At 36.9% G+C, this 25,015-nt stretch overlaps 3 protein-coding genes and 1 pseudogene across 11 annotated transcripts; 3 read left to right on the forward strand and 1 right to left on the reverse strand.

The window, feature by feature from the left end:
* The first annotated feature begins 1,029 nt into the window (after positions 1-1,029).
* LOC306868375 (glucose-6-phosphatase catalytic subunit 1-like) lies at positions 1,030-2,955 on the forward strand (annotated as a pseudogene). The gene is made up of 5 exons: positions 1,030-1,249; positions 1,439-1,548; positions 1,649-1,748; positions 2,177-2,296; positions 2,435-2,955. The product of its transcript is annotated as a glucose-6-phosphatase catalytic subunit 1-like (transcript).
* An 819-nt stretch (positions 2,956-3,774) lies between these two features.
* On the forward strand, positions 3,775-13,274 carry LOC306868863 (histone acetyltransferase KAT7-like). Of its 6 annotated transcripts, none has more exons than XM_079415289.1 (15): positions 3,941-4,186; positions 5,926-6,067; positions 6,264-6,443; positions 7,663-7,887; positions 8,529-8,611; positions 8,713-8,799; positions 8,938-9,036; positions 9,135-9,245; positions 10,366-10,557; positions 10,719-10,808; positions 10,909-11,049; positions 11,142-11,235; positions 11,498-11,644; positions 12,154-12,260; positions 12,391-13,274. In XM_079415289.1, the coding sequence occupies exons 1-15, from the start codon at positions 4,172-4,174 to the stop codon at positions 12,487-12,489; spliced, it is 1,812 nt and encodes a 603-aa protein (XP_079271415.1). In that variant the 5' UTR covers positions 3,941-4,171; the 3' UTR covers positions 12,490-13,274. The 6 variants fall into 6 exon arrangements, with proteins under 6 accessions (XP_079271420.1, XP_079271415.1, XP_079271416.1 ...); XM_079415290.1 differs by having other exon boundaries at positions 9,135-9,224; XM_079415294.1 differs by lacking the exon at positions 7,663-7,887 and having other exon boundaries at positions 3,775-4,186; positions 9,135-9,224.
* A 564-nt stretch (positions 13,275-13,838) lies between these two features.
* On the forward strand, positions 13,839-16,677 carry LOC306868865 (uncharacterized protein). Its single transcript, XM_079415297.1, has 3 exons — positions 13,839-14,040; positions 14,542-14,739; positions 14,835-16,677. The coding sequence occupies exons 2-3, from the start codon at positions 14,553-14,555 to the stop codon at positions 15,710-15,712; spliced, it is 1,065 nt and encodes a 354-aa protein (XP_079271423.1). The 5' UTR covers positions 13,839-14,040; positions 14,542-14,552; the 3' UTR covers positions 15,713-16,677.
* LOC306868864 (RUS family member 1-like) lies at positions 15,813-23,696 on the reverse strand. 3 transcript variants are annotated; one of them, XR_013784137.1, is made up of 15 exons: positions 23,644-23,696; positions 23,212-23,367; positions 23,044-23,121; positions 18,635-18,749; positions 18,515-18,560; positions 18,408-18,440; positions 18,204-18,309; positions 18,034-18,135; positions 17,809-17,879; positions 17,553-17,728; positions 17,398-17,455; positions 17,245-17,309; positions 16,972-17,112; positions 16,580-16,645; positions 16,404-16,474 (listed from the first exon to the last, which is right to left on the reverse strand). XR_013784137.1 is itself a non-coding variant. In XM_079415295.1 (14 exons), exons 1-14 carry the CDS (start codon positions 23,659-23,661, stop codon positions 16,389-16,391), a joined length of 1,251 nt encoding a protein of 416 aa, XP_079271421.1. In that variant the 5' UTR covers positions 23,662-23,696; the 3' UTR covers positions 15,813-16,388. The 3 variants fall into 3 exon arrangements, 2 of the variants coding, with proteins under 2 accessions (XP_079271421.1, XP_079271422.1); XM_079415295.1 differs by lacking the exon at positions 16,580-16,645 and having other exon boundaries at positions 15,813-16,474; XM_079415296.1 differs by lacking the exon at positions 16,580-16,645 and having other exon boundaries at positions 16,338-16,474; positions 17,431-17,455.
* Between the last annotated feature and the right edge of the window lie 1,319 nt (positions 23,697-25,015).

The following is a 25,015-nucleotide window of genomic DNA, read 5'->3' on the forward strand; positions in this document are numbered from 1 at the left end:
TTCTTCAACAAAAAAACTTGTGGATATCACAAACCTTACAAAAATTAACCATGGTAATTAACCATTTAATTTTCTTTTGCGTGATTTCTGAATGCTTGAAACCATAAAATCAATCAGACAACTGTATTACTACCATAGGTAACTGTCTAGAGCTACAATTGTCATTTGTAAATAATACAATTTAATTACAATTTATTTACTTTTATATTTTAATGAAGTTCTATTTTGACCCCTATAGTAGGATTTTTTTTTTTTTTTTTTTACTTCTATAATATTTGAGGGAGTGGGCACAACACTCCTGCTTAGGGCACCCATTTGACCAGCAGCGGCCCTGGGGGTCAGTATGTTTTTTAGAGGAAAAATGAATACTTTTATTCAGCAAGGTTGCATTAAATTGATCAAGAGTGACAGCAAAGATATTTACAGTATAATGTTTCAAAAGATTTCTATTTCAAATAAATGCTGTAATTTTAAACTTTTAAACAACTTGTTTTGATCAAACACAATAAATGCAGTAAAAGAGACTTATAACGTATATACAAATAAAACAGAATAAACACATCAATAACACATAATAAATACATAAACGCATTTTCATATTAACAATACAACTTTAGAGAACAGTCAAGAGTCCAATGTGTCCATGCACATTCAATCATTCAACTAGTGAGTGTCTTTCTCGTAATCGAGAGCTAAATTTAGCTCCCAAAACCTGCCACTTCACACATATGCCTGCTTTAATGACCACGCTTTAATGTTTGGAGACAATTTCCCCTCTATGTACTCCAGAGAGTCCAAAGCTCAGGTGGTGCCCAGTGACCAGGCAACTGAGTGGATGGATACAAGGAGCAGGCTGAACTCATGCAGGTTGTCATTGGGATGACAATCCGGATTCAAGACACTGAGAACAATGAAAAGATTTTACAAATAGCTACTTGTGCCTGCCAAGACTCACAATGTTACCCAAATCTGAGAACATGATTGAGGATCCGTAATATTCCTGTTTTTTATAACAGACTGACAGTAGTAATGGAAGTCTTGTATGGTTATGGGGTCAGCAGTACATTATACCTGCAGATGCATTATGGACATGCCCAAAGCTGGATTACATTTGTGTCTACAATGACAGAACTGCGTACAACATTTTTACACTTTTTTTTCCCATTTGGTTTCATCTACAATCAGCAGTGGGAGTCAAGCTGGTCTGGGTTGCTGTTGTGGGAGATTGGCTCAACTTAGTCCTCAAGTGGTAAGTATTGTTGTTGCTTCTGTAAATATCCATGAAATATGAAATAGCCCTTAAAAAAAGCATTTGTAGCCAGACTGAATGGAAAATAGTAGAATAGTCACAAATCTCAATATCTAATGTCTATTGGAAATGTAATGAATTTATCTTCACAGGTCCTAATCAGATTTATTTTTTTAAATCACTAAACAGGCTTATGTTTGGTGAGAGTCCTTATTGGTGGGTTAAAGAAACAGTTTATTATGGCAACTTGTCTGTACCACAAATCAATCAGTTCCCCATGACATGCGAGACCGGCCCTGGTGAGTGTCTCCTTATGTTGCTGTTACCCGTATTTATATAGACCAACCAACACACTAAATCAAAAGCAGATTTCACAGCGGTTTCTGTCCGCTCTTCTAGGAAGTCCCTCTGGTCATGCGATGGGAGCTGCAGGGGTTTACTATGCCATGGTCACATCACTGCTGACGATTTTGCAGGAATGTGACCCCCTAAAAAGATGGTGAGGGATTATGTCCTGTTTATATTTTTTATAGTCCTCAGTAAGACTTCATTTACAAGATAATACCAGACTGAAATTGAACACATGGAAATAATCCTCAGTCACAAGAAATCACCCAGAACAGTTGAGAGATAAAAAGGAAGGAAAGAAAACACTTACACAACATATCACAATCTTTCCAGCCTCCAGTCTGACGGAGATACCTCATAAACTACTAGTAAACTCATTTATCTTAGCAGCAAGGTTTTATCACCATATCAAGTTGTATATTGCAAAGATGCCGTTTATTTTGGGTAGATTATGGGCCAGTTACTCATATAGATATTGAATGTAATTTTGAAAAATAACCAGATTCTTCATGTCTATGTTTTGCTATTTAATATTAATGATAAACATTTTCCTTCCTTTGCATTTGTGCCATGCACTAGGTACTTGCGGGGTCTTCTTTAGGCCCTTTTCTGGGGTGTACAGGTTTGTGTCAGTCTTTCTCGAGTCAGTCTTCATTGTAGCTCATTTCCCACATCTGGTCATTGTGGGAATTGTTTCAGGTCAGTTGCATTGCATATTTTTAATATTTGTCTGCCTTTAAAACTTACATACGAGATTAATAAATCTCTTACTTCTCTTATTCTGGTTTCAACATACAGATTTTTAAGTAGGCCTAATTGTTCACTTTCACAATACAGGAATCGCTGTGGCCAAGGCTTTTAATAGAGCATCTTGGATCTATTCAGCAAGCTTGAAGAGTTATGTGCACACCATCCTCTGTCTTGTGTTCATTGCGCTGGGGCTTTATGCATTGTTGGATGCTGCTTCAATAGACCCCTACTGGAGCCTAATGAAGGCTCAGAAGTGGTGCATTCAGCCTGAATGGGTCCATCTGGACACCACACCCTTTGCTGGCCTCCTCCGCAACACCGGGGCCCTGTTTGACCTAGGACTGAGCCTCTATTTGCCTATTCATGGTGATCTGCAAAAAAAAAACAAGTGCTTTGGAAACAGCGCCATTTACAGACTGACCTGTACAGCAGCAACACTGCCTCTCCTGAGCCTCTTAGACTCATTCAGACCTCCCACTAGCACTCGTGCGATCTTCTATGCACTTTCTTTCTGTAAGAACGCCACTGTGCCTCTAACCACTATAAGTTTTGTACCTTACTGCATAAGCACATTAACAAATGTCTACCACAGAATGAAAGCATATTAAACTCGGAAAACACATAATGAGATTGTATTTTTGGCAGTTAAGTCTGTATTTACTATTTTCTTCACTTTGCCTGTTTTAAAATATTTCAATTGTAAATATTATACTTGAAAACCAAAGATTACTTTATATGTTTTGATTTTAATGTATGCAAAGTTGCAAACTGAATTAAGCGGAGATATCATCAGGAATATCCAATGCTATATATATAATAATTAACGTAAAATATTATATAATAAATAATATAAATGTCATGATTAATAGAGATCAGAGCTATAATTTTCAGTGAAAATGTACGTACATTTACTATCTAGTATATTTTATAATATCTGCTGGCCAACATTATTGTTTGATTTTTGCTACCTTTTATATTGATGCTGTGATAAATCGTTTGTGTTTTTATGGTTTAAATGTAGCTGAAAAGCTTATAATAAACTGTAAATGGCAGGTTTAATTGTGACAACTTACCCCATATAATGTGACAACAAACATGCCCCTCTATAATAGGGCAAATGTTGTTCAGTGTACCTACAGAGACATTGAATTTCAAAAATAAACCTATGCTGAAAGATAATATTAATCAAACTGTTTATTATTATTATTGAGCTTGAACAATTGTATATATAATAGCAGGGAGATATATTACACAACTTCAAGTAGCTCTGTTGTATTAAATATGTTACAGTCTAAAAACAATATCAAGCGTTGATCTATTATAATTATTTTATGAAATGCACAGTGTATTAAAAAATCGGGTTACAGAGACCTTCAGAAATTTCAAATTCAAACATGTCTTCATCAGTGACATTAGTGCCGCCATCTAGCGACAGAACTATTACCACAGGAACTGCACAACATCTCTTTTCTTTGTGTTTTACCTGATAAACATTTGTAATCAGCTAGCAATAGGGTGATCATACATAAATCGTCCACGTCTGTTTAAAACAATGGTTACTTCCTCGTCTTTATCATTTTCTGTGAGACCTTTACATTAGAATTTTGTACCGGAAGTGGAGAGTGTAAACAGACCACGCGCGCAGTCATGACCCGTGACTGTCAGTGATGAAGCAGTGTTTCCTTGTACCACATGAATGTTTCCCTCACTTCCACAGGGATGCATCACTTAAGACAGGTTTCGGCGATCTAACAGCACTCAGAAATCCAGCAGAAATCAGACCTCGTGAATCGTCTGCAGCAGGGAGCGCCGCGGAGAAGCGCTATGCCGCGGCGGAAGGTATGACTGCATCCTACAGGCCAGCTGCGTTCTTCGCGCACCTGCGTGCTCATGTGTAACCAGCTTTCACCTGCTCGCTTCACACACACACACACTGTATTGCCAAAAGTATTGGGACACCCCCTTCTTTAGAACAGAAAAAGGCACTTCCAAAACTGTGGCAACAAAGATGGAAGCATAATTCGTAATTTGAATTGTATTTCCATCTCCGCTGCAACTGTTGGAAGTGTCTAAAATGACTGTACCCATGTACAAGCCAATGGTGTTTGGTGATGAGTTCAAGGTCTGCATTTAAAGTCACACCAAAGGTGCTAAGCTCTTCCACACTGACTGAATCAATCAGTTATTTTTGAACCTTGCCTTATAATTTACACAGATGCTTTGTCATGTTAGAATAGAAAAGGGTCCTGTCCAAACTGTTGCTATAAAAGTAGAAGAACACCGTTCCCTAGAATATCTTTATATGCTTTAACATTAAGATTTGTACTCATGGAAATTACTAAAGCAGTCAAACCTGTTCATTAGAAGGGGGTGACCGAATACTTTTGGCAATACAGTGCACATACACGAGATCCAGCAGTTTGTATGGGGCGCAGTTGCAGTCATCACAAGCAGATGACTAACGTAGTTAAATTGTTTGTGTGTGGAATGTGAAGATGGTAGCCAAAACTATAAAGTTAATGCTCTGTATAATTACATAATACAAGTTTTCACTTATGCCATGAGTGCATACACAAATCGTGCATATTTATTGTTCCGTCAATTCAGACATTTGTTTTTGTGAAAAGGGAAAAGGTTAAATAAGGTATTTTTTTCTCCAAGTCATTGTAATTACCTTATATCAAGTCATGTTTCATACATGCTGATAAAGCTATATTTACTGTCAGGAGAATAATTCTTTTGAACAGAGCTATTAGGATTCATTAGACTCACTCTGAATAATAATAGGAGTGAGAGTGGTCCAGAAATTAGCTACAGGGCTTTTAAAAGCATCATCGCCCATGACATTTTTTATTTTCGTTCATTGTACACCCATATTTATTACCTAGTTCAAATGTTTTGATTCAACCAAACCAGTGACCACTGTGTAAAAAAGGTTTATAAGGTATATTCATGGTATTGAAGGAAATATAATAAAGTTATAATTCTCAAATTTTATTAAAATATGAGCAAACATTATTACATATATAATAGATAATTATTTAAACAGTGGTAATTAAAATAAGAAACACAAGGAAAGGCTCACCGGGGTCATTTTCACAGGTCATGTGACGCTACTTGATTTTTGTTACTGTCAAATTACCCTAATTAACAGGGTAATCAAGCATAAAATGTGGAGTAAATTTTCATGAAAAGCTTATCATCCCTTTAAAAGTATTTTTTCCTCCTCATTTGTTTCAGTATCTGTATAACAATAAAAAAGATAACTAACAATTTATCATAAGATTCCATTGGTTAACTTTGGATTACGCTAGTTAAGATGAAATAAAACAGACTAAAAATACTTCTTTAATAATCTTAGTGTTAATTTCAGCATTTACTAATACATTATTAAAATCAAAAGCTGAATCTGTTCAAATTCAATCTGAGCTAAAATGAACTATCATTGAACAGTTTAATTTGTATTAACAAATATTAACAACAATTATGTTATGGTTATTGTTAGACCATATTGTAAAGTGTCACCAAGATTTAATTTGTATTCAGTGACCAAACAGGGTTTTTTTTTTATGCATTAGAGAAATGCGGGCAGTAGCTCTGAAGGTACAGAGGATTCAGACTTCTCCGCTGAGCACACAGACAGCTCAGAGAGTGACGTCCACACGGTGAGAAACACTCGCCTCACTCGCTCCTCACTGCACCTCAGCCGCAACTCGCAAGGTAAGACACGAGGCCTTGTACTGATCACTTACTTGGAGTTCTTCAGGAAAAGTATAGATTTACTAATAATGATGCGAACAATAACTTTGGGACTTTGGGCTGTGGGAATAATGGAACCTTAGGTAATGGGTAGACTGGGAGGAAGCACCAAAAAAACAAAAGAATGAGTGAACAAACCTGAGAGCTTTGTTTCTAGATTCCAGTCCTGTGGGAAACCCGTCTGCCCCGGTTTCAGAGGAGGTGGTGAACTATTCCACCCGTCGCGTGACTCGTAGTCAACAGCAGGGGGTGACAGCCTTGCCCAAGAAATACCCCTTGCGGCAGAGTCGCTCTTCTGGCTCAGACACGGAGCAGCATGGGGAAACCTCAGAGAGGGGTAGGAGAAAACCGCATGGTTGTTCACTCCTGCCTTCCCTCATTTGAGTATCTCCATGCTTTGCTCTGCTCACATGTGCTTCTCTTCACTTGCTTAGTTTTTTTTCTTCACAGCTCATCACAGATTTTCCTCAGTTCATACATGTTAACCATTCAAAAGTTTGAGGTCAGTAAGAATTGTCTTTTCTTTTCTTTTGAAATTTTTTATTAATCAAAGAATCCTGAAAACAGTTTCCAAAAAATATTAAACAGCACAACTGATTTCAACGTTGATAAGAAATGTTTCTTGAGCACCAAATCAGTATATTAGAATGATTTCTGAAGGATCATGCGACACTGAAGACTGGAGTAATGGCTGCAGAAAATTCAGCTTTGTCATCACTGGAATAAATTATATTATAAAATATATTACCATAGAAAACTTATTTTAAAGTGTAAGTGTTTTTACTGTATTTTTGATCAAGTAAATGCAGCCTTGGTGAGCAAATAGGCTTCTTTCAAAAACATGTTTAAAAAATCTTACTGACCTGAAACCTTGAAATGGTAGTGTACATCATTTTCATAATTCCTTCAAATTTAAAAATTGAATTATTTGAAATAATATATTCTGGCTTCTGCCTATTTTTTCTGTTGTAATTTGCCATTTCATTTCATATGCACCATTCTCTATTCGTTCGGTTTTGTTTTGTACATATAAATGTACACCCTAAAATAGTTAGCTCCATTTAATCTGTTTTTGACAATATGTTGATTTAAACATCAATTAAACACCTCTTTTTCAAGGGCATCCAGTTTTTCAAGATGTGTTAAATTTGAATTAAATTAAGTTTAAAATTAGATTGAAAAATTTAAGTTTATCTGAAGTAAACAAAAATATTTTGTTAATATTGTCATGAATTACAGCAACAATCAACATTTGATAATTAATAAATGCCATTTTTAACATGAATGATCATCACTGATAAAAAAACAAAACAAGTTTTATACGACAGATTACTAATTGACATGATGTGATTGACATTTTAATCTCAAATTTTGAGAGACGTGGTTGGTACGGTATGTGGTTCGCTCTACCTTCATTTTAACCTTCTCTTGTTTTTGTTTTACTCTTCATTTCCGCTGTAGTTTTTGCCATCTTCATTTTATTAATGTAATGATATATACCTTATTCCATTCTTAGATTTCATAGAGTCCTGTTTTCTGTTGTGTTGGTCATCCAGACATTAAACACCATGATGAATCCCCACCCAGGACGCCCACAGGCAACGCTCCTTCCTCTGAGTCTGACATTGACACGTCCAGCCCAAACGTGTCTCATGATGAGAGTCTGGCAAAGGAGCTGTCACTGAAAGAGTCCGGCCTTGCTCACCGGCCCAAACGACGACGCTTTCATGAGAGCTACAACTTTAACATGAAGTGCCCCACACCTGGTTGTAATTCACTTGGTAATTGGATTCCAGGTCCTTTATCTTAATTGTTAAGAATATTTACACTAGCATTCAAAAATTTGGAGGAAGATTTGTTGTTGTTGTTTTTGAAAAAAAGTCTGTTATATTCACCAAGGCTGCATTTATTTGATCAAAAATACAGTAAAAACAGTAAAATTGTGATTGATTAAAAATAACTATTCTATTTTCATTTATTGAAATTTATTCCTGTGATGGCAAAGTTGAATTTATTCTCAGCATCATTGCTCCAGTCTTCAGTGTCACATGATCCTTCAGAAATCATTCTAATTTGGTGCTTGGAAAACATTTCTTATTATTCATGTTTTTATTTAGTGTTGAAAACATTGATTCTTTGATATACAGGAAGTTAAAAAGAGCAGCTTTTATTTGTATTGGAAAACTCTTGTAATACTGTATTATGAATGGCTTTACTGTCCATTTTAATCCATTTAATGTGTTTTTGCTGAATAAAAGAATTAGTTTCTTTAAAAAAAAATCATTTACAGACCCCAGACTTTTGAATGGGAGTGTATTTGTTTCATATTAAGTGGCTTTACTTTTCTTCTAGCAGGATTGTTTTGTGGACAGGCTTATTTAAATCCTTAAACCTTTAAATTCAACCTTCATTCCTCCTTCAGGACATTTGACAGGGAAACACGAAAGGCACTTTTCAATATCTGGATGTCCACTGTACCATAACCTTTCAGCAGATGAGTGTAAGGTAATGCTTATCTGTGTCATTTGGACTAAACCTTTAGCCAGATATTTTATGTATTTTGCTTAAACGGCAAGATTTACCTAAAAATCAAACCTTTTACTTAGGTGAAGGCAAGCTCTCGTGACAAACACGTGGACGAGAGGACGCTGTCACAGCGGCAGGATGAAAATCGTCATTCCGCTCGGCAACAGGTAAAGCAGCACACCAATAAATTACCGTCCTGCCTCTTGGACCGGTATGTGCCCTAGTAGTGACCCCCAATGTATGACATTCTCTACATGTTAATTAGCCTCAACTAGCTCACATTCTCTGAGTTACCTCCCCTCTAGGCCCAAGCAGAGCGACAGCTGCGGTATAAAGAAAAGGTGACAGAGATGAGGAGGAAGCGAAACTCTGCTCCTCTTAAAGAGCAAAAAGACAAGTATACAGTGAGTGTCACATGCTCCGTTTTTGCAGAAAGAATGACAAAAACCCTTAGCAGATACATGTATCGGTTTCTGAGCTCTCATTGATTGACTCTCTCCAGGAGCACAAACAGATCCATGGCAGCAGTTGTGAGCCTCTGCTGGAGAATATCACAAGTGACTATGACCTGGAGCTGTTCAGAAAAGCCCAGGCACGTTCCTCGGATGATCTTGTAAGAGAGAAGACCCATCTCATTTTCTCCCTCTTGTTTCCCTCTCTTTTTCATGAAGCTGTAAAGATCGCAGTGGTCTGAGCCTTCTCACCACTGCATTCTGGGTTAATGCGATGGGCCTACACTGGACTCTCTTCCACTGTAGCCTCCAAACTTCTGCCATTCTCTCGCCTGTTACATATGGGTGTTACTCAAAGTTTTAAGCAACATACTTCACCTGTCCTACCTTAAAGGAACAGCTCCAAAAATGAAAATTCTGATGTTTACTAACCCTCGTGTCCTGTATAGTATTATATTCTAGAGCTTGACTGAAAAGAAAATAACAACAAAATTGAGTAAATAATAACAGAATTCTTTTGGCTGAACTGTTCCAATAAGAGAAAATAATAATCTTGAGTAGACATTTCATGCACCTTCTTATTTTCTCCAGCTGATTTCTATCTTAACTTTTAATTTAACTCTAAATTTTCCACATTGCCTTATGTTTATTAATTAGTACGGTCTCGGTAAATGTGCACCTCCATTCAAAAGTTTGAGGATCAGTAATCTTTTTTAAAGTTTGAGGATCAGTAATCTTTTTTTTTTTAGGTTTTTGTAAAAAGTCTCTTATGTTCACCAAGGCTGCATTTAGAACTGTTTAAATAACTGTTTACTATTGCAGTTTATACATTACTCCAGTCTTCAGTCTCACACGACCTTCAGAAATCATTCTAATATGCTGATTTGTTGCTTAGGAAACATTTCTTATTATCAATGTTGAAAACCATTGTGCTGCTTAATATTTTTTGGAAATTGTGATACTATAATTTTTGTTGGATCGTTTGATAAATGGAAAGTTTAGAGAAACAGTGTTTATTAGAAATAGAAATCATTTGTAACATTGTATTTACAGTCAAGTTTAACGCATCCTTCCTGAATAAAAGCATTAACTACTTTCTTTCAAAATAAAAAATCTTACTGTCCCCAAGTATTTCAACTATAGTGTATATCTTGCTCTCGTCCTCAACCTCCTCATTCATGAATCTTCTGTGGTAGGCTTCAGGGTTTTTCCTTCTATCTCCGTGTCGTTATTCCCTCCAGTCATACCTGTGTTTCTCCCACTCTTCATTGGTCCTTGCAGGAAAAACTCCGGCTGCAGGGACAGGTCACGGAGGGCGGCAACATGATAAAGATCATTGTGTTCGGCCGCTACGAGCTGGACACCTGGTACCACTCGCCGTACCCCGAAGAGTATGCCCGCCTCGGCCGTCTCTACATGTGCGAGTTCTGCCTCAAATACATGAAGAGTCAGACCATTCTGCGACGTCACATGGTAACCCTTTCACACGTTCAGTTAATTAGTTTAATTTTAGTTTTGTCCAACCTTGAATTATTGTTTGTGTGTGTGTGTGTGTGTGTGTGTGTGTGTGTGTGTGTGTGTGTGTGTGTGTTGTATTTACACATGCACCTCTTGTTTATCTCACTTTCAATCAGGCCAAATGTGTGTGGAAACATCCACCAGGTGATGAGATTTACAGAAAAGGGGCTATATCTGTTTTTGAAGTGGATGGCAAGAAGAACAAGGCAAGAACAAAGACACTTGATTTTAAATTGGCTATCTGCAGGTCAGTAATTTGCAGTCAGTACTTGATTCTGCCTTGACACTGTCATTTGTCTTTTGCAGATTTATTGCCAAAACCTGTGCCTGCTTGCCAAACTTTTCCTGGACCACAAAACTTTGTATTACGATGTGGAGCCGTTCCTCTTCTATGTGATGACTGAAGCTGACAATACCGGCTGCCATCTTGTAGGCTATTTCTCCAAGGTACTCTGTTAGTGACTCCAGTGCACCTTAAGCTTCAGTTAACTTGCACACTTGATTATTTTGTAGTAATCAAAATACGTATGTGGGTTTAGGAAAAGAATTCATTCCTGAACTACAATGTCTCCTGCATCCTGACCATGCCACAGTATATGAGGCAGGGTTATGGCAAGATGCTGATTGATTTCAGTGAGTGCAGTAGATCTAGACATTTGAATACTTTTTATATCTGTTACGTCATTACTGTGTTAAGCTTAAACAAGATTGCAAATGGTGATGTTAAAATTACAATTGCAAACGTAGAATACATAATTTATGCCATGTCATTTTGTTTTGAAAAAAACCTTAAGAACATGTTAGAATAGCTCTTTTACAATGTGTGCACTTTTTGATGCTGCAGTTAATGGAAGACATCAACATGTTAATGTGTGATTGGCTTGTTTCTGCACAGGTTATTTGCTGTCTAAAGTAGAGGAGAAGGTTGGCTCCCCTGAACGGCCTCTCTCTGACCTGGGACTCATCAGCTACAGGAGTTACTGGAAGGAAGTGCTCCTGCGTTACCTGCACAACTTCCAGGGCAAAGAGATCTCCATTAAAGGTACTTAATGTTATCTTCAGTACTTTTAAAAAATGTTGGTATTTTTTATTTTTATTATTAATTATTTAAAAATAAATGATTTTATTCAGCATAGATGCATTAAATTAATCAAAGGTGACAATAAAGACATTTATTTTTTATTATTTTTTATTCATTAAAGAATCCTGACTGTTAAATAAAATTAGAATGATTTCTGAAGGATCATGTGACACTGAAGACTGGAGTAATGGATGCTTAAATTCGGTTTTCCAGTCACAGAAATAAATTACATTTCAAATGTATTGATATACAAAACAGTTATTTTAAACTGTTATAATATTTCACAATATTTACTGTATTTGTGATCAAATAAATATGCAGCCTTGGTGAACATAAGAGCGTTAAAAATCTTAAAGACTTTTGAACAGTAGTGTGTGTTCCTTTATCTTCCTTTTCTATTTATGGATGTAACACTTAATATTATGAGTAATTGTTTTCATTCTTTGTCATATATTAACACTTGGGAGCAGAAATCAGTCAAGAAACAGCTGTCAATCCTGTAGACATTGTCAGCACTCTACAGTCACTCCAGATGCTGAAGTACTGGAAAGGGAAGCACCTGATCTTAAAAAGACAGGTAACTGGAATTGTAATGTAATTTCTGTAGTCATTTTAGCAACAGACTGTTTACATTAATTACAGGCTTGTTATTTTGATGTAACTTTGTGGGGTTTTTTAATGCATTTAAATGGTTGAATGATTTTTAGGATCTGATTGATGATTGGAAAACCAAAGAGGCAAAACGTGGAAGCAGCAAGACTATTGACCCTACGGCCTTGAAGTGGAGCCCACCCAAAGGAACCTAAGACAATAATCTGCATGCTCTTCACTGTTTACTGTAGCTTAGCAGGTCTTGGTTACTATTAGAATAGCTCAACACATAGGAAAGTGTTTTCTTTGTTACAGTAAGTTACAAGTAAGGCTGCAGTTCTAACTGTGTACGTGTCACATGGTTCAGTTAAAACATTTTGAGTTACCTTAACTGTCCTATCCTAGTTTTTTGAAACATGGTTAACATTTCAACAAGCATCGTAGAACTGCTGCATAGGACACCTAACTTAGTGTTTGATACTCAAATGGCAATTGTTTTTACTGTTGTTTTTTTTAGTCATCTATTGCATCTCTTTACTTTATAGAAATGACTTTTTGACTGTTAAATATTTATGTATATAAATATACATAAACATTACAGTGTTTCTGTAACTAATGATTTTGTGAGCTAAAGAGCTTCTTCGTTTTTTAATTTCCTGTGAACCAGATGTGTTCCCAGCCCTATTTGACATTAGCCAGTCATTGCACTAGAAGTTATAAGAATATTTTATTAACTCAAGTGAGACTAACATGTATTTTGGAAAAGACACATTGCAGTAAATGTGATTATATTAACCCTTCATCAAGTATTATTTTTTCTAAAGCCTACAACGAAAACTATTAGTTTATAGCATGTCTTGCAGCAAGTGTGATTTGTGAGCAGCCAGAATAGCTCATATAATTACCGTGATGCACTTAGTGGATTTAACTCACTATACTCTATAGCATGTGAGTTTCCATGGCTTTCCTCTGAAATAAATTCGGTCACTGTTTAACACGATGAAGTTCAGTGAATTAATGGGGTATAAATGTTAATAAACAATGAAGAAACTCATTAAAGGAAGTTCATTTAAGAAAAAAATGTAATTCACCCACACAAATGATACTGTGTGAATGATGGCAACACCAAACTGTTTCATAAAACAAGTTTACCAAATAAACCAGGTTTATTTAAGTTAGTTTGACTTATCAGTTGATTTGGTTCAAAATAAGTCAGAATAACTGAAATAAGCCTGGCTTGTTTTGGTAATCTTGTTTTATGAAACAGCGCTGTTTCTATGATTGCAATCAATGAATTATAACATATCGGTTTATGGTTAAAGACTTGAAGCGTATAACTGAAACTTTAACGGTCTCACCCTCATGTCGTTACAAACATGTATGACTTTCTGTTTCTTTAGTCTTCTTTTCTCTGTTTCTTATTTTCGAGTGATTAATCAAGTGATAACCACCATAAAACGATATATTACAGTTCATTGTTTGTAACCATAGAGACAAGAGTAAACAGCCAAACAGGTAACCATTGAATGTTTGGCAGCGTACACAGGAAGTAGTTCGCGCGCGTAGAAAAGGAAGTAGTACGTAACCAACATGCGTTTCCACAACACGGCCACACAGTCAGCTTTGACGTTTCCTGAGAGAAAAACAACTAGCCTACATACGGTCCAGCATGAAGATACAAATATCATGAGACCTCTCGTTTTCGGACGTTAGTTCACGGTTTACCTTGTTGACATTATAGCCTGTCTGCTCTTGAGAACAGAGAGGTAGGTGGTACTGTGTCATTTTAATAGTGGTATAATGAGATCTTAAATATTCGTTTTATTAAAATAATAAATATATATGTAAGGTTATTGTTGAGTGACCAGTGCGCAGAGAGAGAACTGGGTTTGTTCAAAAGCACGTCACATTAAGCCACTGTTAAACTGTGTAATTTCTCAGAAATTAAGTTTAATAGTCATTGTATTATGTTTATTGTTTTGGTTCGGAAGCAGTCCTGCGCACAACCTCGCATTTAATTAAAGAGATCAGAGTTCAGCCGAAAATGAGCATCTGTTATCATTTACTCGCCCACATGTTCTTTCTCCTGTGGAACACAAAATATGTTTTGGTGACCTTTGTCTTTCGTTTCATGGATAATGGGCAAAACAATGAGACATTTCTCAGAATATTTTCCTTACATTTTCCAAAGAAGAACATTTATACAGGTTTGGAACAACATCAGGTGAAGTAAATCTATGACAGGAGCTTGTTTTCTCTTTGAGCAGGTCCTATCAGAATGTCTCAGATGGAGCTCCTCGTCACAAATGTAGCTGAGCTCCTCACTGCTGCTGTACAAGAAGTGTTGCAGCTCATGGGTCAGGCTGTGTTAGAGTATCAGAAAGAGTCTGCCAGAGCACGCCTGGAGAATCAGACCCTCCAGCAGAAGCTCAAACAGCTCCAGGAGACCATGACTGAGAATTCAAGTGAGATTATGACAAGCTTACAGTTGTGGAATTACCGTAACTGTTCTACTTAATTGCATGTACAAATTTTCAATCATCTTCTTTTATATTTTTAGATATAGTCCTGAAAGTCTCTTTACCCATTGAGAAGCCTCATTTAGAGGAGGATCATGCACAGGAAGATATCATTTATCATGGAAATTCAGCTGTGAGCAAGCAGACAGAGCAGCCACAATGTTCGAGTGACAATCCTATGCACACGAAGCTGGTTTTAGATGAGATTACTTTAGACAACAGACATCATACTCTGCAACGGACCTGTGACTATTCTTTGAAGAAGCAGAGACCCCTCTCCAGGGTAAAGAGTAGCCCTCCAAGAAGAATCCCAAACGCTGGCAGCAGAGAGAGTCCAGCGACCAGCAACACTGAGACACCACTGGGCTCAAACAGAATCAAAGAGGAATCTAAACCAGAGCCTCTGGAATGTTCTGTTACAGAAGAGACAGACAATGTGGCAACACAAGCACCCGTAGTTCTCCTTCAGGATGGTCCGCCAGCAAACGAACACAACCAGCTGCCTGTCTCTTCCTTTTCCAACAACCTTGTCCACTATAACCAACTAGGCAAATTACTAAATTCTGCTTCCAAACACATTCTTAGGTCACGGGTGGAGAATATGGTCCAAACGGGGGGCATTCACAGCACTCCCAGCGTCAGTGAGAGCAGGGAGATTCTGCACAGCTGCCACGTGTGCGGCAAGACCTTCGCAACGCCCTCCAGCCTTGGAGCGCACTTCGTGTGCCATTCAAACGAGAGACCTTTCAGTTGCAAGTGCTGCAATTTCAGGTTCAGTCGTTTAGCCGATCTGAAAAAGCACGAGCGCATTCATACAGGAGAAAGGCCATATAACTGTTCGCTCTGTGGACGGAGATTCAACCGAACAGAGAATCTCCGAAGACACTTGAGGAAGGTTCATTATGGAGCAGTGCTGTGAGCTTTAAATTCACAGCATTTATTTTAGCATGTTGACTTTGGATCATTCAACAAAATCACTGCTTATATCTCAAAATTACTATAGTTACTCAGCCCATTAGACCTGTTTTCTCCCACTTTATTTTAATATAGTATGTAGCCAGCTGTTTCCATCAAATTGAATTAAAAAAAAGTGTACAAAAACACACACTACGGTTTCAAAGTTCAGGGTTGGTAAGATATTTTAAAATGGTTTTGAAAGCAGTCTTTTGTTCCCACCAAGGCTGCACAATTAGTTTTCTGTTCAGCATCATTATTCCAGTCTTCAGTAGCACATGATCCTTCAGAGATCACTTAAGAAGTCTTTTGAAACATTATGATTATATTTACAGTCACATTTGATTAATTTCATAAAACCTTGCTGAATAGTTCTATCAAAGAAAACAAACAAACAAACAAACAAAAAAAACTACTGACCCCAAAATGTTTAACCGTAGCATAACCACCTAGAGTCAGGCCCCACCTTTGACTATAGGAATACAAGATTCGCTGCTCCAACCGTTATCCTCTTTTTGTTTGTATGGTACACTGGCATAAATCTGCACACTTTCAGCTCTGTAGCTGAGCTCTTGCAAATCATTTAAAACTGACAGATGTTTCAAAGTGACATCCATCCTCCATTTCTTTCATAATTCGCTTCAGCTTCTCTTTTTGCTCCATTCCACACGCCACTCGTTCCAGTCCAATAGTGTCCGGTCTGTTTGCCACTTTGCTTGATCCAGTTCTGATAAAGATAAAAAAAAAGAAGGTTACAAAAAAGGTGTTTTTTTTTTGTTTTTTTTTGGTCTCTCAATGCAAAATTTTATTACAACATACATTACAAATTTACCTTTTAGGAATGTCTGGAAAATTGTATTAATCATCCTATGACTCTGTGATACTAACTCTCATGGGTCTGGAAAATAAAACAGCGTCATTGATCTGGTGAATGATATGGCACCATATTTAATTTTTGAAAGAAATGAAAATGAGGCTGTAAAGAACAGAAGTACTGGGCATTCAATAGATTGTATTCAATAGATTTAATAACATACAGATTGTTCAGCCGACAATATGTCAGCCTTGCTTTCATCTGTGTTAATTTTAATTTGGTGTCTAACCTGACTTACGATCTAAAGAAAAGAGGCTACCATCTCATGATCAGCAAGCGTAACCAGTACTACAAGTCTTAAGATAAATATAAAATGATCTATCTTTTATCACAACTGAACAAGTGCTTACCCTTAGTGTTTGAGAGCTGCTTGAGCGCACCGCTCAGAGGGGAATCATTGTGCAGCACAGCACGAAGACACAAGGCCTGACATGCTGCCATGATTTCATCACGCACAGAAGCATCACTTCCCAGACACACACAGACAGTACCTGGGACAAAATGCATATCATAGTATGTGCCATTGCTGTTCTGGCTGAGTCGTAGTTAAGCATAAATTCCCTAATGTCATTTCAGATCATGTTATTATGTCTGATATAGCAGAATTTGGGAGGTTTTTGTACCATTTTTTAATCCAATAAGATACGGTTTGCTGTTGTTCTTCAACGCCAGCTGCAGTTCTCCTGGCCTTTAAGTCAATAAGAAATAATTTTAACAGTCAATACTGTTTTCACAACAACAATATATTCGTAATTAGTAAATTAATATAAACAGACTCTTGCACAATGTCTCCAAGCCTCACACCCAACTTTATAGGAACTGTCCTTCCAAGTGCTGTGAAGAAGAATAGAATTTTGCTAATTAGATGCATAATGAATCGTATTAAATGAACAACAAAGCATTTAAAAGTGATCAGGTTTTAAGGCCATACATAAGAACACAGGCTCCTTCTGATTGGCCTCTACTGGACTGAGCAGCTGACCATGAAGCAGGTACCGATGGAGGACTATGGACAAGCGAGCCTCATTAAGGGTTTCCATAACAACAGAACGAACAGCTTTGTAATTGGCAAAGAGGTGGAGAACAGTGAACAGGATGAACGTCAACCTGAATGAAAGAGCACAAATCAGTTTCTGCTACACATTTCATGTAGATCGTGGCTTGCTTACACATCAGGGTGTACTCACAATGGGTTATCTGTTACAAGCGGGATGAGTGCCAGGCTGACCAGCAGTCCTGCCAGGTTCACCAGGGTTTCCTTGTCAGGACAAAAAAGCAGAGAAATGATACACTGATACATGAATCCCCTGACACATATTGACCTCAATTTCCTACACTACAAGGGAATTTTGATGGGAAAAATCAAGAAAGAAAAACTCTCATGAAGTAAATGAGAGAAAGTGAATAAAAACCTGGCTCCCATCTTTGGAGGAGATGTCAGCCATGTTGTTCCTGCGAGCTTGATGGACAGTTAAGGCAGCTCTTGTTGCTCCACCAGCGACTCCTACAATGGACTGGAATGATAGAAATAAAGGAATATGTCTAGATATTTACTGTCAAATATATTTAAGGTTATTTTTACCTTAAATATCCCAGAAATGCAGACGATTAGAGTGAAAAAAGGAGGGAAATGAGGGGCTGCGATCTCCATGAACATTGCCACATCATTGAGAATGTCAGCGAAGAGCCTGAAAGACAAATAAAACATTATGTCAACTATTTATGAAAAGTATTAGATTAAAATGTTTATTCGAACTAAAACATTCAATTCATTAGCATACGGTACCTCCATTTTTTTGCTTCTGAATCTAACTTGTTCCTGAAATACAGGGTCACAATTAAGTACTATAAAATAATACATCTTCACAATCTGAACGGCTGGTCAAGTATTACCCTTTGAGCCAAGCAAAAAGTATTCTTCCCAGCATCCCAGTTCCATCTGAAAAAAAAGTGGGAGAAAATGGTTAGAAAAGCATGCATTCAAAACTGAACATAAGTCATTTCTGCACATACCCCTAAGCAGCCACGTTATCGTAGCTGCTGCAACTGTTGCTTCTTGATTTCCAACCCCAACACCCCTCAGTGAAGCCTGAGTGGCGAGTGTGCCAGACATAGAGCTGGAAAATGCCTTGGAAAACAAAAGCCATCTTATGATATTAATGTGCATCTATATATATATATATATACACAGTGGGTACGGAAAGTATTCAGACCCCCCATTTTTCACTCTTTGTTATATTGCAGCCATTTGCTAAAATAATTTAAGTTCATTTTTTTTCCTCATTAATGTACACACAGCAGTATATAGTATATACACACACTATATATATAGTATGTGGTGTGTGTGTGTGTGTATGTATATATATATATATATATATATATATATATGAAGAGTTAATTTGCAAAAACATAACTCAGTTTTTACAGTTTTTCTCGATTGCTAAAACACTATAACCAGGCTTTTGAACTAAAATTTCAAAACCATAACGCCATTTTTCAAAAAGCACACCCATTTTGCTGAATTCTAAACATTATTCCCTGCTTTAACACATGAGTCAGATTTGGTGAACTGTTACGGCAAAACTCTACACACAAATCCCTACATTTCTCAATGCTTACACCATGTGGTCATTTAGAAAGCACTAGCATTCAGTATTGTTCACTCAAGTCTGCACAGTTTGAGCTCAAATAGCACACAATTACCAAAGTGGAAACACTAGGAGTCAAAATGTATCACACACCAATCAGAACCTTCGATGGATAGATAAAAGGGGCAAAGTCAGCTTACAGTTTTTCTCAGTGGCTTTGGTGCATTTCTCAGATCAGAAATGAAATTCTCAAAACTACTTGTTCAACCTCCACATCATCTAGTCACTTGTGCACATCATAAAAGCAGTTTCTCATTCTTTTGAACAAGCTACGATTGCTTTGGTACATTCATGCGATTGATTATGTACATTTGTCTGTGGTTTCCTAAGTTTTCAGTTGCTAATATCATGCTGCTCAAAATGTATTATATAGTTCTCTGTGCAATAGTCTTACCCCTCAAAACATCTAGTCATTAGTTCATTGTATAAGTCATTAAATGCAAAATGGTTGATCTAGTTGTCATAAACTGTCAAACATATTTTCTACACATTTCTATTAGACTTTTTGTAAATTTGCCATGAATTGTGCAAGTGAATCTTGACTTTCACGAATGAAGAGAATATACAGGGTGGGCCATTTATATGGATACACCGTAATAACATGGGAATGGTTGGTGATTTTAAAGTCCTGTTTGTGGCACATTAGTATATGTGAGGGGGCAAACTCCTCAAGATGGGTGGTGACCATGGTGGCCATTTAGAAGTCGGCCATCTTGGATACAACTTTTGTTTTTTCAATAGGAAGAGGGCCATGTGACACATCAAACTTATTGGTAATGTCACAAGAAAAACAATGGTGTGCTTGGTTTCAACGTAACTTTATTCGTTCATGAGTTATTTACAAGTTTCTGACCACTTATAAAATGTGTTCAATGTGCTGCCCATTGTGTTGGATTGTCAATGCAACCCTCTTCTCCCACTCTTCTAAGGGGGTCAGATCGGGAGACCTTGGGGGCCATTCAACTGGCCCACGACGACCAATCCACTTTCCAGGAAACTGTTCATCTAGGAATGCTCGGACCTGGCACCCATAATGTGGTGGTGCACCATCAATGGAAACCTCAAGGCCACTGGATATTTGAAATTGCTACATGATGATGTGTTTCCCTCTTTGTGCACTGAAGCTGGCACGTTCCCTGAGTTTTTCCAGCAAGATGGTGCACCACCACATTATGGGTGCCAGGTCCGAGCATTCCTAGATGAACAGTTTCCTGGAAAGTGGATTGGTCGTCGTGGGCCAGTTGAATGGCCCCCAAGGTCTCCCGATCTGACCCCCTTAGACTTTTATCTTTGGGGTCATCTGAAGGCAATTGTCTATGGTGTGAAGATACGAGATGTGCAGCACCTGAAACTACGGATACTGGGTGCCTGTGCTGGCATTTCTCCTGCGGTGTTGCTATCAGTGCACATTGAACACATTTTATAAGTGGTCAGAAACTTGTAAATAACTCATGAACGAATAAAGTTACGTTGAAACCAAGCACACCATTGTTTTTCTTGTGACATTACCAATAAGTTTGATGTGTCACATGGCCCTCTTCCTATTGAAAAAACAAAAGTTGTATCCAAGATGGCCGACTTCTAAATGGCCACCATGGTCATCACCCATCTTGAGGAGTTTGCCCCCTCACATATACTAATGTGCCACAAACAGGACTTTAATATCACCAACCATTCCCATGTTATTACGGTGTATCCATATAAATGGCCCACCCTGTAGATGAACCAATTATACGTAAACCAGTTCTCTGAAATAGCTCAAGGTTTATCTCATGAATCTTCAGTTGGAAAGCATATAGACAGAGGACAACACAAGAGTTACAAATTCTGGCAGTGGATGAACATCCAGAAAACGATCAGGGTCAACAGCCGAGAGGAATGCATGGTGGAAGGGTACACAGGCAAAACAGAGGAAGAGGCAGAAGAGGTGCATATGAGATTAAATTAGGGCCACTATTGTGGACCATGTTGTCAATCATGGCCTTACAATGGCTGAAGTGTGCAGCTAAATATTGTGAGATCAACCATATCCCCAATAATTCAAACATTTCGAAACAGTCTCTTTCAATCAATATCCCACATACAGTAATGTGTAAATTTGTACTTTTGAAATGGATATATGTGCAGCCTTCTGCGTTTCAGTAGGCCTACAGTAACTGTCATCTAAACTATTGCCATAGTTTGCCTCAAGTAATACTACACACAGTTTTCTACAGTCATGGTGAAAAAACAACTAAACATTTTGACCAGTGTGGCTCACACGATGACAGAAATACTTTATATTTTGGTGGCCTTGGCCAAATTACCGACACGATAACTAGGTTTTGAAGCATGTATGAAATGTTTTGGGTGAGTAACTACATTTTGCAGACATGCAATAAAGTTCTGAAGTTCCAGCAAACAGTTGTGATATTTGCACTCACAGTTTAGAGAATGTTCAGACTGTTTGGGAAAATGTGCCAAAGCAATTGAGAAAAACTGTAAATTGAGAAATAAAACATTTGGGAAGTACCACACTTATAAGCGGTTTTTGTAGTATTGTTTTGAATTGATCTCATCAGTGTGTAAAACTGTTGTAGTGTGTGTGTTTTTGACTGTTCGTGTGTCATGTCTGAGAGCAAAGTTTGGTTTTTCAGCAAGATTGAGTGGAGAGCTTCATTTTGACCTGAATATAGGAAGTTTGGGGAATTGAGTTAGAAGTTATGGATTCGTGTTTACTGTTTTGAGAATACGAGGTATAGTTTCAAGAAATGTGTTTAAGCAATCGAGAAAAACTGTAACAATTCTCAAAAATCTAGTTTTTTCATTGTGCTTTCCAATTAATCTCAATTAAACTGCAGTTGGGTAATTTTGACTAGGTTAAAAAAAATAACTTTAAAAAAGAGCTAACTAACACAATAAAAACATGATAACTTAAAAACATGATTTTTGAAAAATTCAAAAAAAAAAAAGGAATTATCTGTTTTTGCAAATAAAACCCTTCATATACAAATAATAATTTCTTTATTAAAAAAAAATCTTACTGACCCCCTGATATATATATATATATATATATATATATATATATATATATATATATATATATATATATATATATATCAGGGGGTCAGTAAGATTTTTTTAATAAAGAAATTATTACTTTTAAAGATGGATTAAATTGATCAAAAGTGACAGTAAAGACATTTTTGTGGCAATTTGTATTCCATTTTTTAATTGCTTGAAAGAACATATTACCAAGTTCTGTTTTCCAAATACATGTTGCTCTTTTGAACTTTCTTTGTCACAGAATTAAAGAAAAAAAAAAAATATTACTGTTTCCACAAATATATTAAGCTGCACAACTATTTCAACATTGATAATAATAAATTTTTCCCAAACACCAAATCACATATTAGAATGATTTCTGAATAATCATGTGACACTTAAAATAATTAATTACATTTGAAAATATATTCAAACAGAACACTGTATTTCAGAATATTTTATAATTATTACTGTGTTTTTATCAAAAACATAAAAAAATCTTACCACCTCCAAGTTTTTATTATTTTGAGGTAAACAAAATAAATTCAATTAAAATGTAAAAAAGTACTTGTATTAAGTCGTATTGCGCAATAAATGAATTGTGGGGTCTTTCTTCTATTTCTGACAATATTAAGGTTAATATTATTCATTTTGTGAAAATTATTTATTTTTGGCTAATGAATTTTTCCCCAACGACAAAATGAAAGAAACTTCAGCACTACATGAGTGTCAGATCTATGGCACATGTACCTGCACAGTGTCCCAGAGCTGATACTGTGAGTAATCCTCACTGACACTCTCAGGATACCCCTGTGGCAGGAAAACACTCTGGGAGAGGACAGAGCAGTTAGTGATGTCTCAGAGAGTTTGTATAAAGGATCTGAACGACTTTGGTGTTTTTCTGTGTCAGTCACGCACTTTAAACACGCCAGAGATTGAAATCCCCGCCAGCCTGCCGTCTGCTGCATCCCTCTGTCTCTTCATCCTCCCATCCTTCAACAGGTATTTCCATGACTCCTGTGAGCCATAGCGCTCTGTGGCAATCACCCCTTCACACTCCTCCATCTCTGCCATCTGCACACCAGTTAACACGCGTGTATTAAACACAAACGAGCCACAAAGCCAAATGAAAAACCAAAATCAATAACTTCAGGTCTTTAACTTTGAATTTTCACACTCAAATGTAACAGCAGTCTCACACGTTGCACCTCAAGCACATTATCTACCAAAATATATTGTTGAATACAATAGAGGTTTCTGTATGTTGTCACGCTGTGTAGGTTGACATGCAAAGGGCTAAAATTACTATTACGCGAAGGAGTTTCAGAAGATTTTACAGGAATCGCCCACCTGGCCCACGGTCCTCATATCATTCTTCCGTGTTTAGACTGTATCGCTGCGTCAGAATCTTGCGCGGCTTCTGATTGGCTCATGGGATTTGACGTTGCGCAATCAAAACCATACAAAACGAGTGAGAAGATTCTTTGCTGGTAGTTTTATTAGTTAATTTACTTATTTGTGTGGTTACATAATACACAGCGATTTGTTTTATTTTGTTTGTAAATATTACATTTTGTTTAATATATATATATATATATATATATATATTTTATTTTTTATTTTTATTAAATAACCAAGGAGAACCAGACTGAGAGAAGTAATCAGTGTTTGATTTTAAGTTGTCTGGGCTCTCCTGACCTCAGTGTCTGTCTCTTTGTTCATGTGTCAGCTCAACCCAGAATAGTTGACCTTCACAATCTCAAGCCAGTGTTGTGTGCATGTCTGTGTTTGAGTGTCTGATATGGAGACAATTACAGAGCGACGGGTCAGAGCAAAACTGAAATATACTGAAGCACCATAAAAGAGTTATTTTTTTATTAATTAAAGAAATTTATGTATTATTGGGATAAGTAATTGGCAATCATTTTACCAGCTGGTGTCAGCATATGTCATTTTAACACAAGATCTCCATGGCGGCCGGCACAAACTCAATTTTACTATTTATTGCTGCTACTTTTATTAGTTCAAAACAATCATGTAAAGCAATAGTTCTCAACCAGGGTATATATTTCTAGCTTGAACCAGTGGGCCTCAGCAAACTTGTCAAGATGACCTAAAAGTACTTAAAATAAGACAAAATAAGCATTACTGTGAGCTAAAACAACAACTAAAATATTATTGTATCACTTTATTACTTAAAATTCACCCCTCAACTAAGATTCCCATCTTGTAGATGTGAGATGGTCTAATTATAAAAAGGTTATTTTTCTAGACTCGGAAGGGTAATGTAAAAGGAATAAAATCGTACAATTCCAGGAACATTTTATATAAATTTTTGACGTATTCTGTTTATGCCCAACACTAAATCATTTTATCAGGTACAAATTGTGAGTATATTTATTTATTTATTTCACAAATCAAATCAAATTCACAAACAACTGGGCCATTGGATATTGCTGGGGACAATGGGGGTTAGTAAGGTTGAGAAGCATTGATGTAAATAGAAAAAAAAAAACATAAGTGAGGTGAATTTCTCCATATTTGGACACATGGGATGAGTATTTGTATCAAGTGTGTCATATACCTGCATGCCTGGACTTGAACATAGCACCTGAAAAATGCAGACATAAATCTAACCCTCAGGTCCTGTCTACTGTTTTCCCCCCATTTAAAATAATCAACATGCTTGATGTTTTTTTTTTCCAAAGGAAGAAAATCAGAA

Source organism: Barbus barbus (genome assembly GCF_936440315.1).
Source record: "Barbus barbus genome assembly, chromosome: 4".
NCBI lineage: Eukaryota > Metazoa > Chordata > Actinopteri > Cypriniformes > Cyprinidae > Barbus > Barbus barbus.

Coding starts and splice junctions, on each gene's coding strand:
- LOC306868863 (XM_079415289.1), top strand. Junction 9,246..10,365: donor CACGTTCCTCGGATGATCTT/GTAAGAGAGAAG, acceptor TGGTCCTTGCAG/GAAAAACTCCGGCTGCAGGG. Junction 10,809..10,908: donor TGGATGGCAAGAAGAACAAG/GCAAGAACAAAG, acceptor TGTCTTTTGCAG/ATTTATTGCCAAAACCTGTG.
- LOC306868864 (XM_079415295.1), bottom strand. Junction 18,441..18,514: donor CTTTTTGCTTGGCTCAAAGG/GTAATACTTGAC, acceptor CCTGTATTTCAG/GAACAAGTTAGATTCAGAAG. Junction 18,310..18,407: donor TCAGAAGCAAAAAAATGGAG/GTACCGTATGCT, acceptor TTTGTCTTTCAG/GCTCTTCGCTGACATTCTCA.
- LOC306868865 (XM_079415297.1), top strand. CDS start 14,553: ATGTCTCAGATGGAGCTCCTCGTCACAAATGTAGCTGAGCTCCTCACT. Junction 14,740..14,834: donor GACCATGACTGAGAATTCAA/GTGAGATTATGA, acceptor TTATATTTTTAG/ATATAGTCCTGAAAGTCTCT.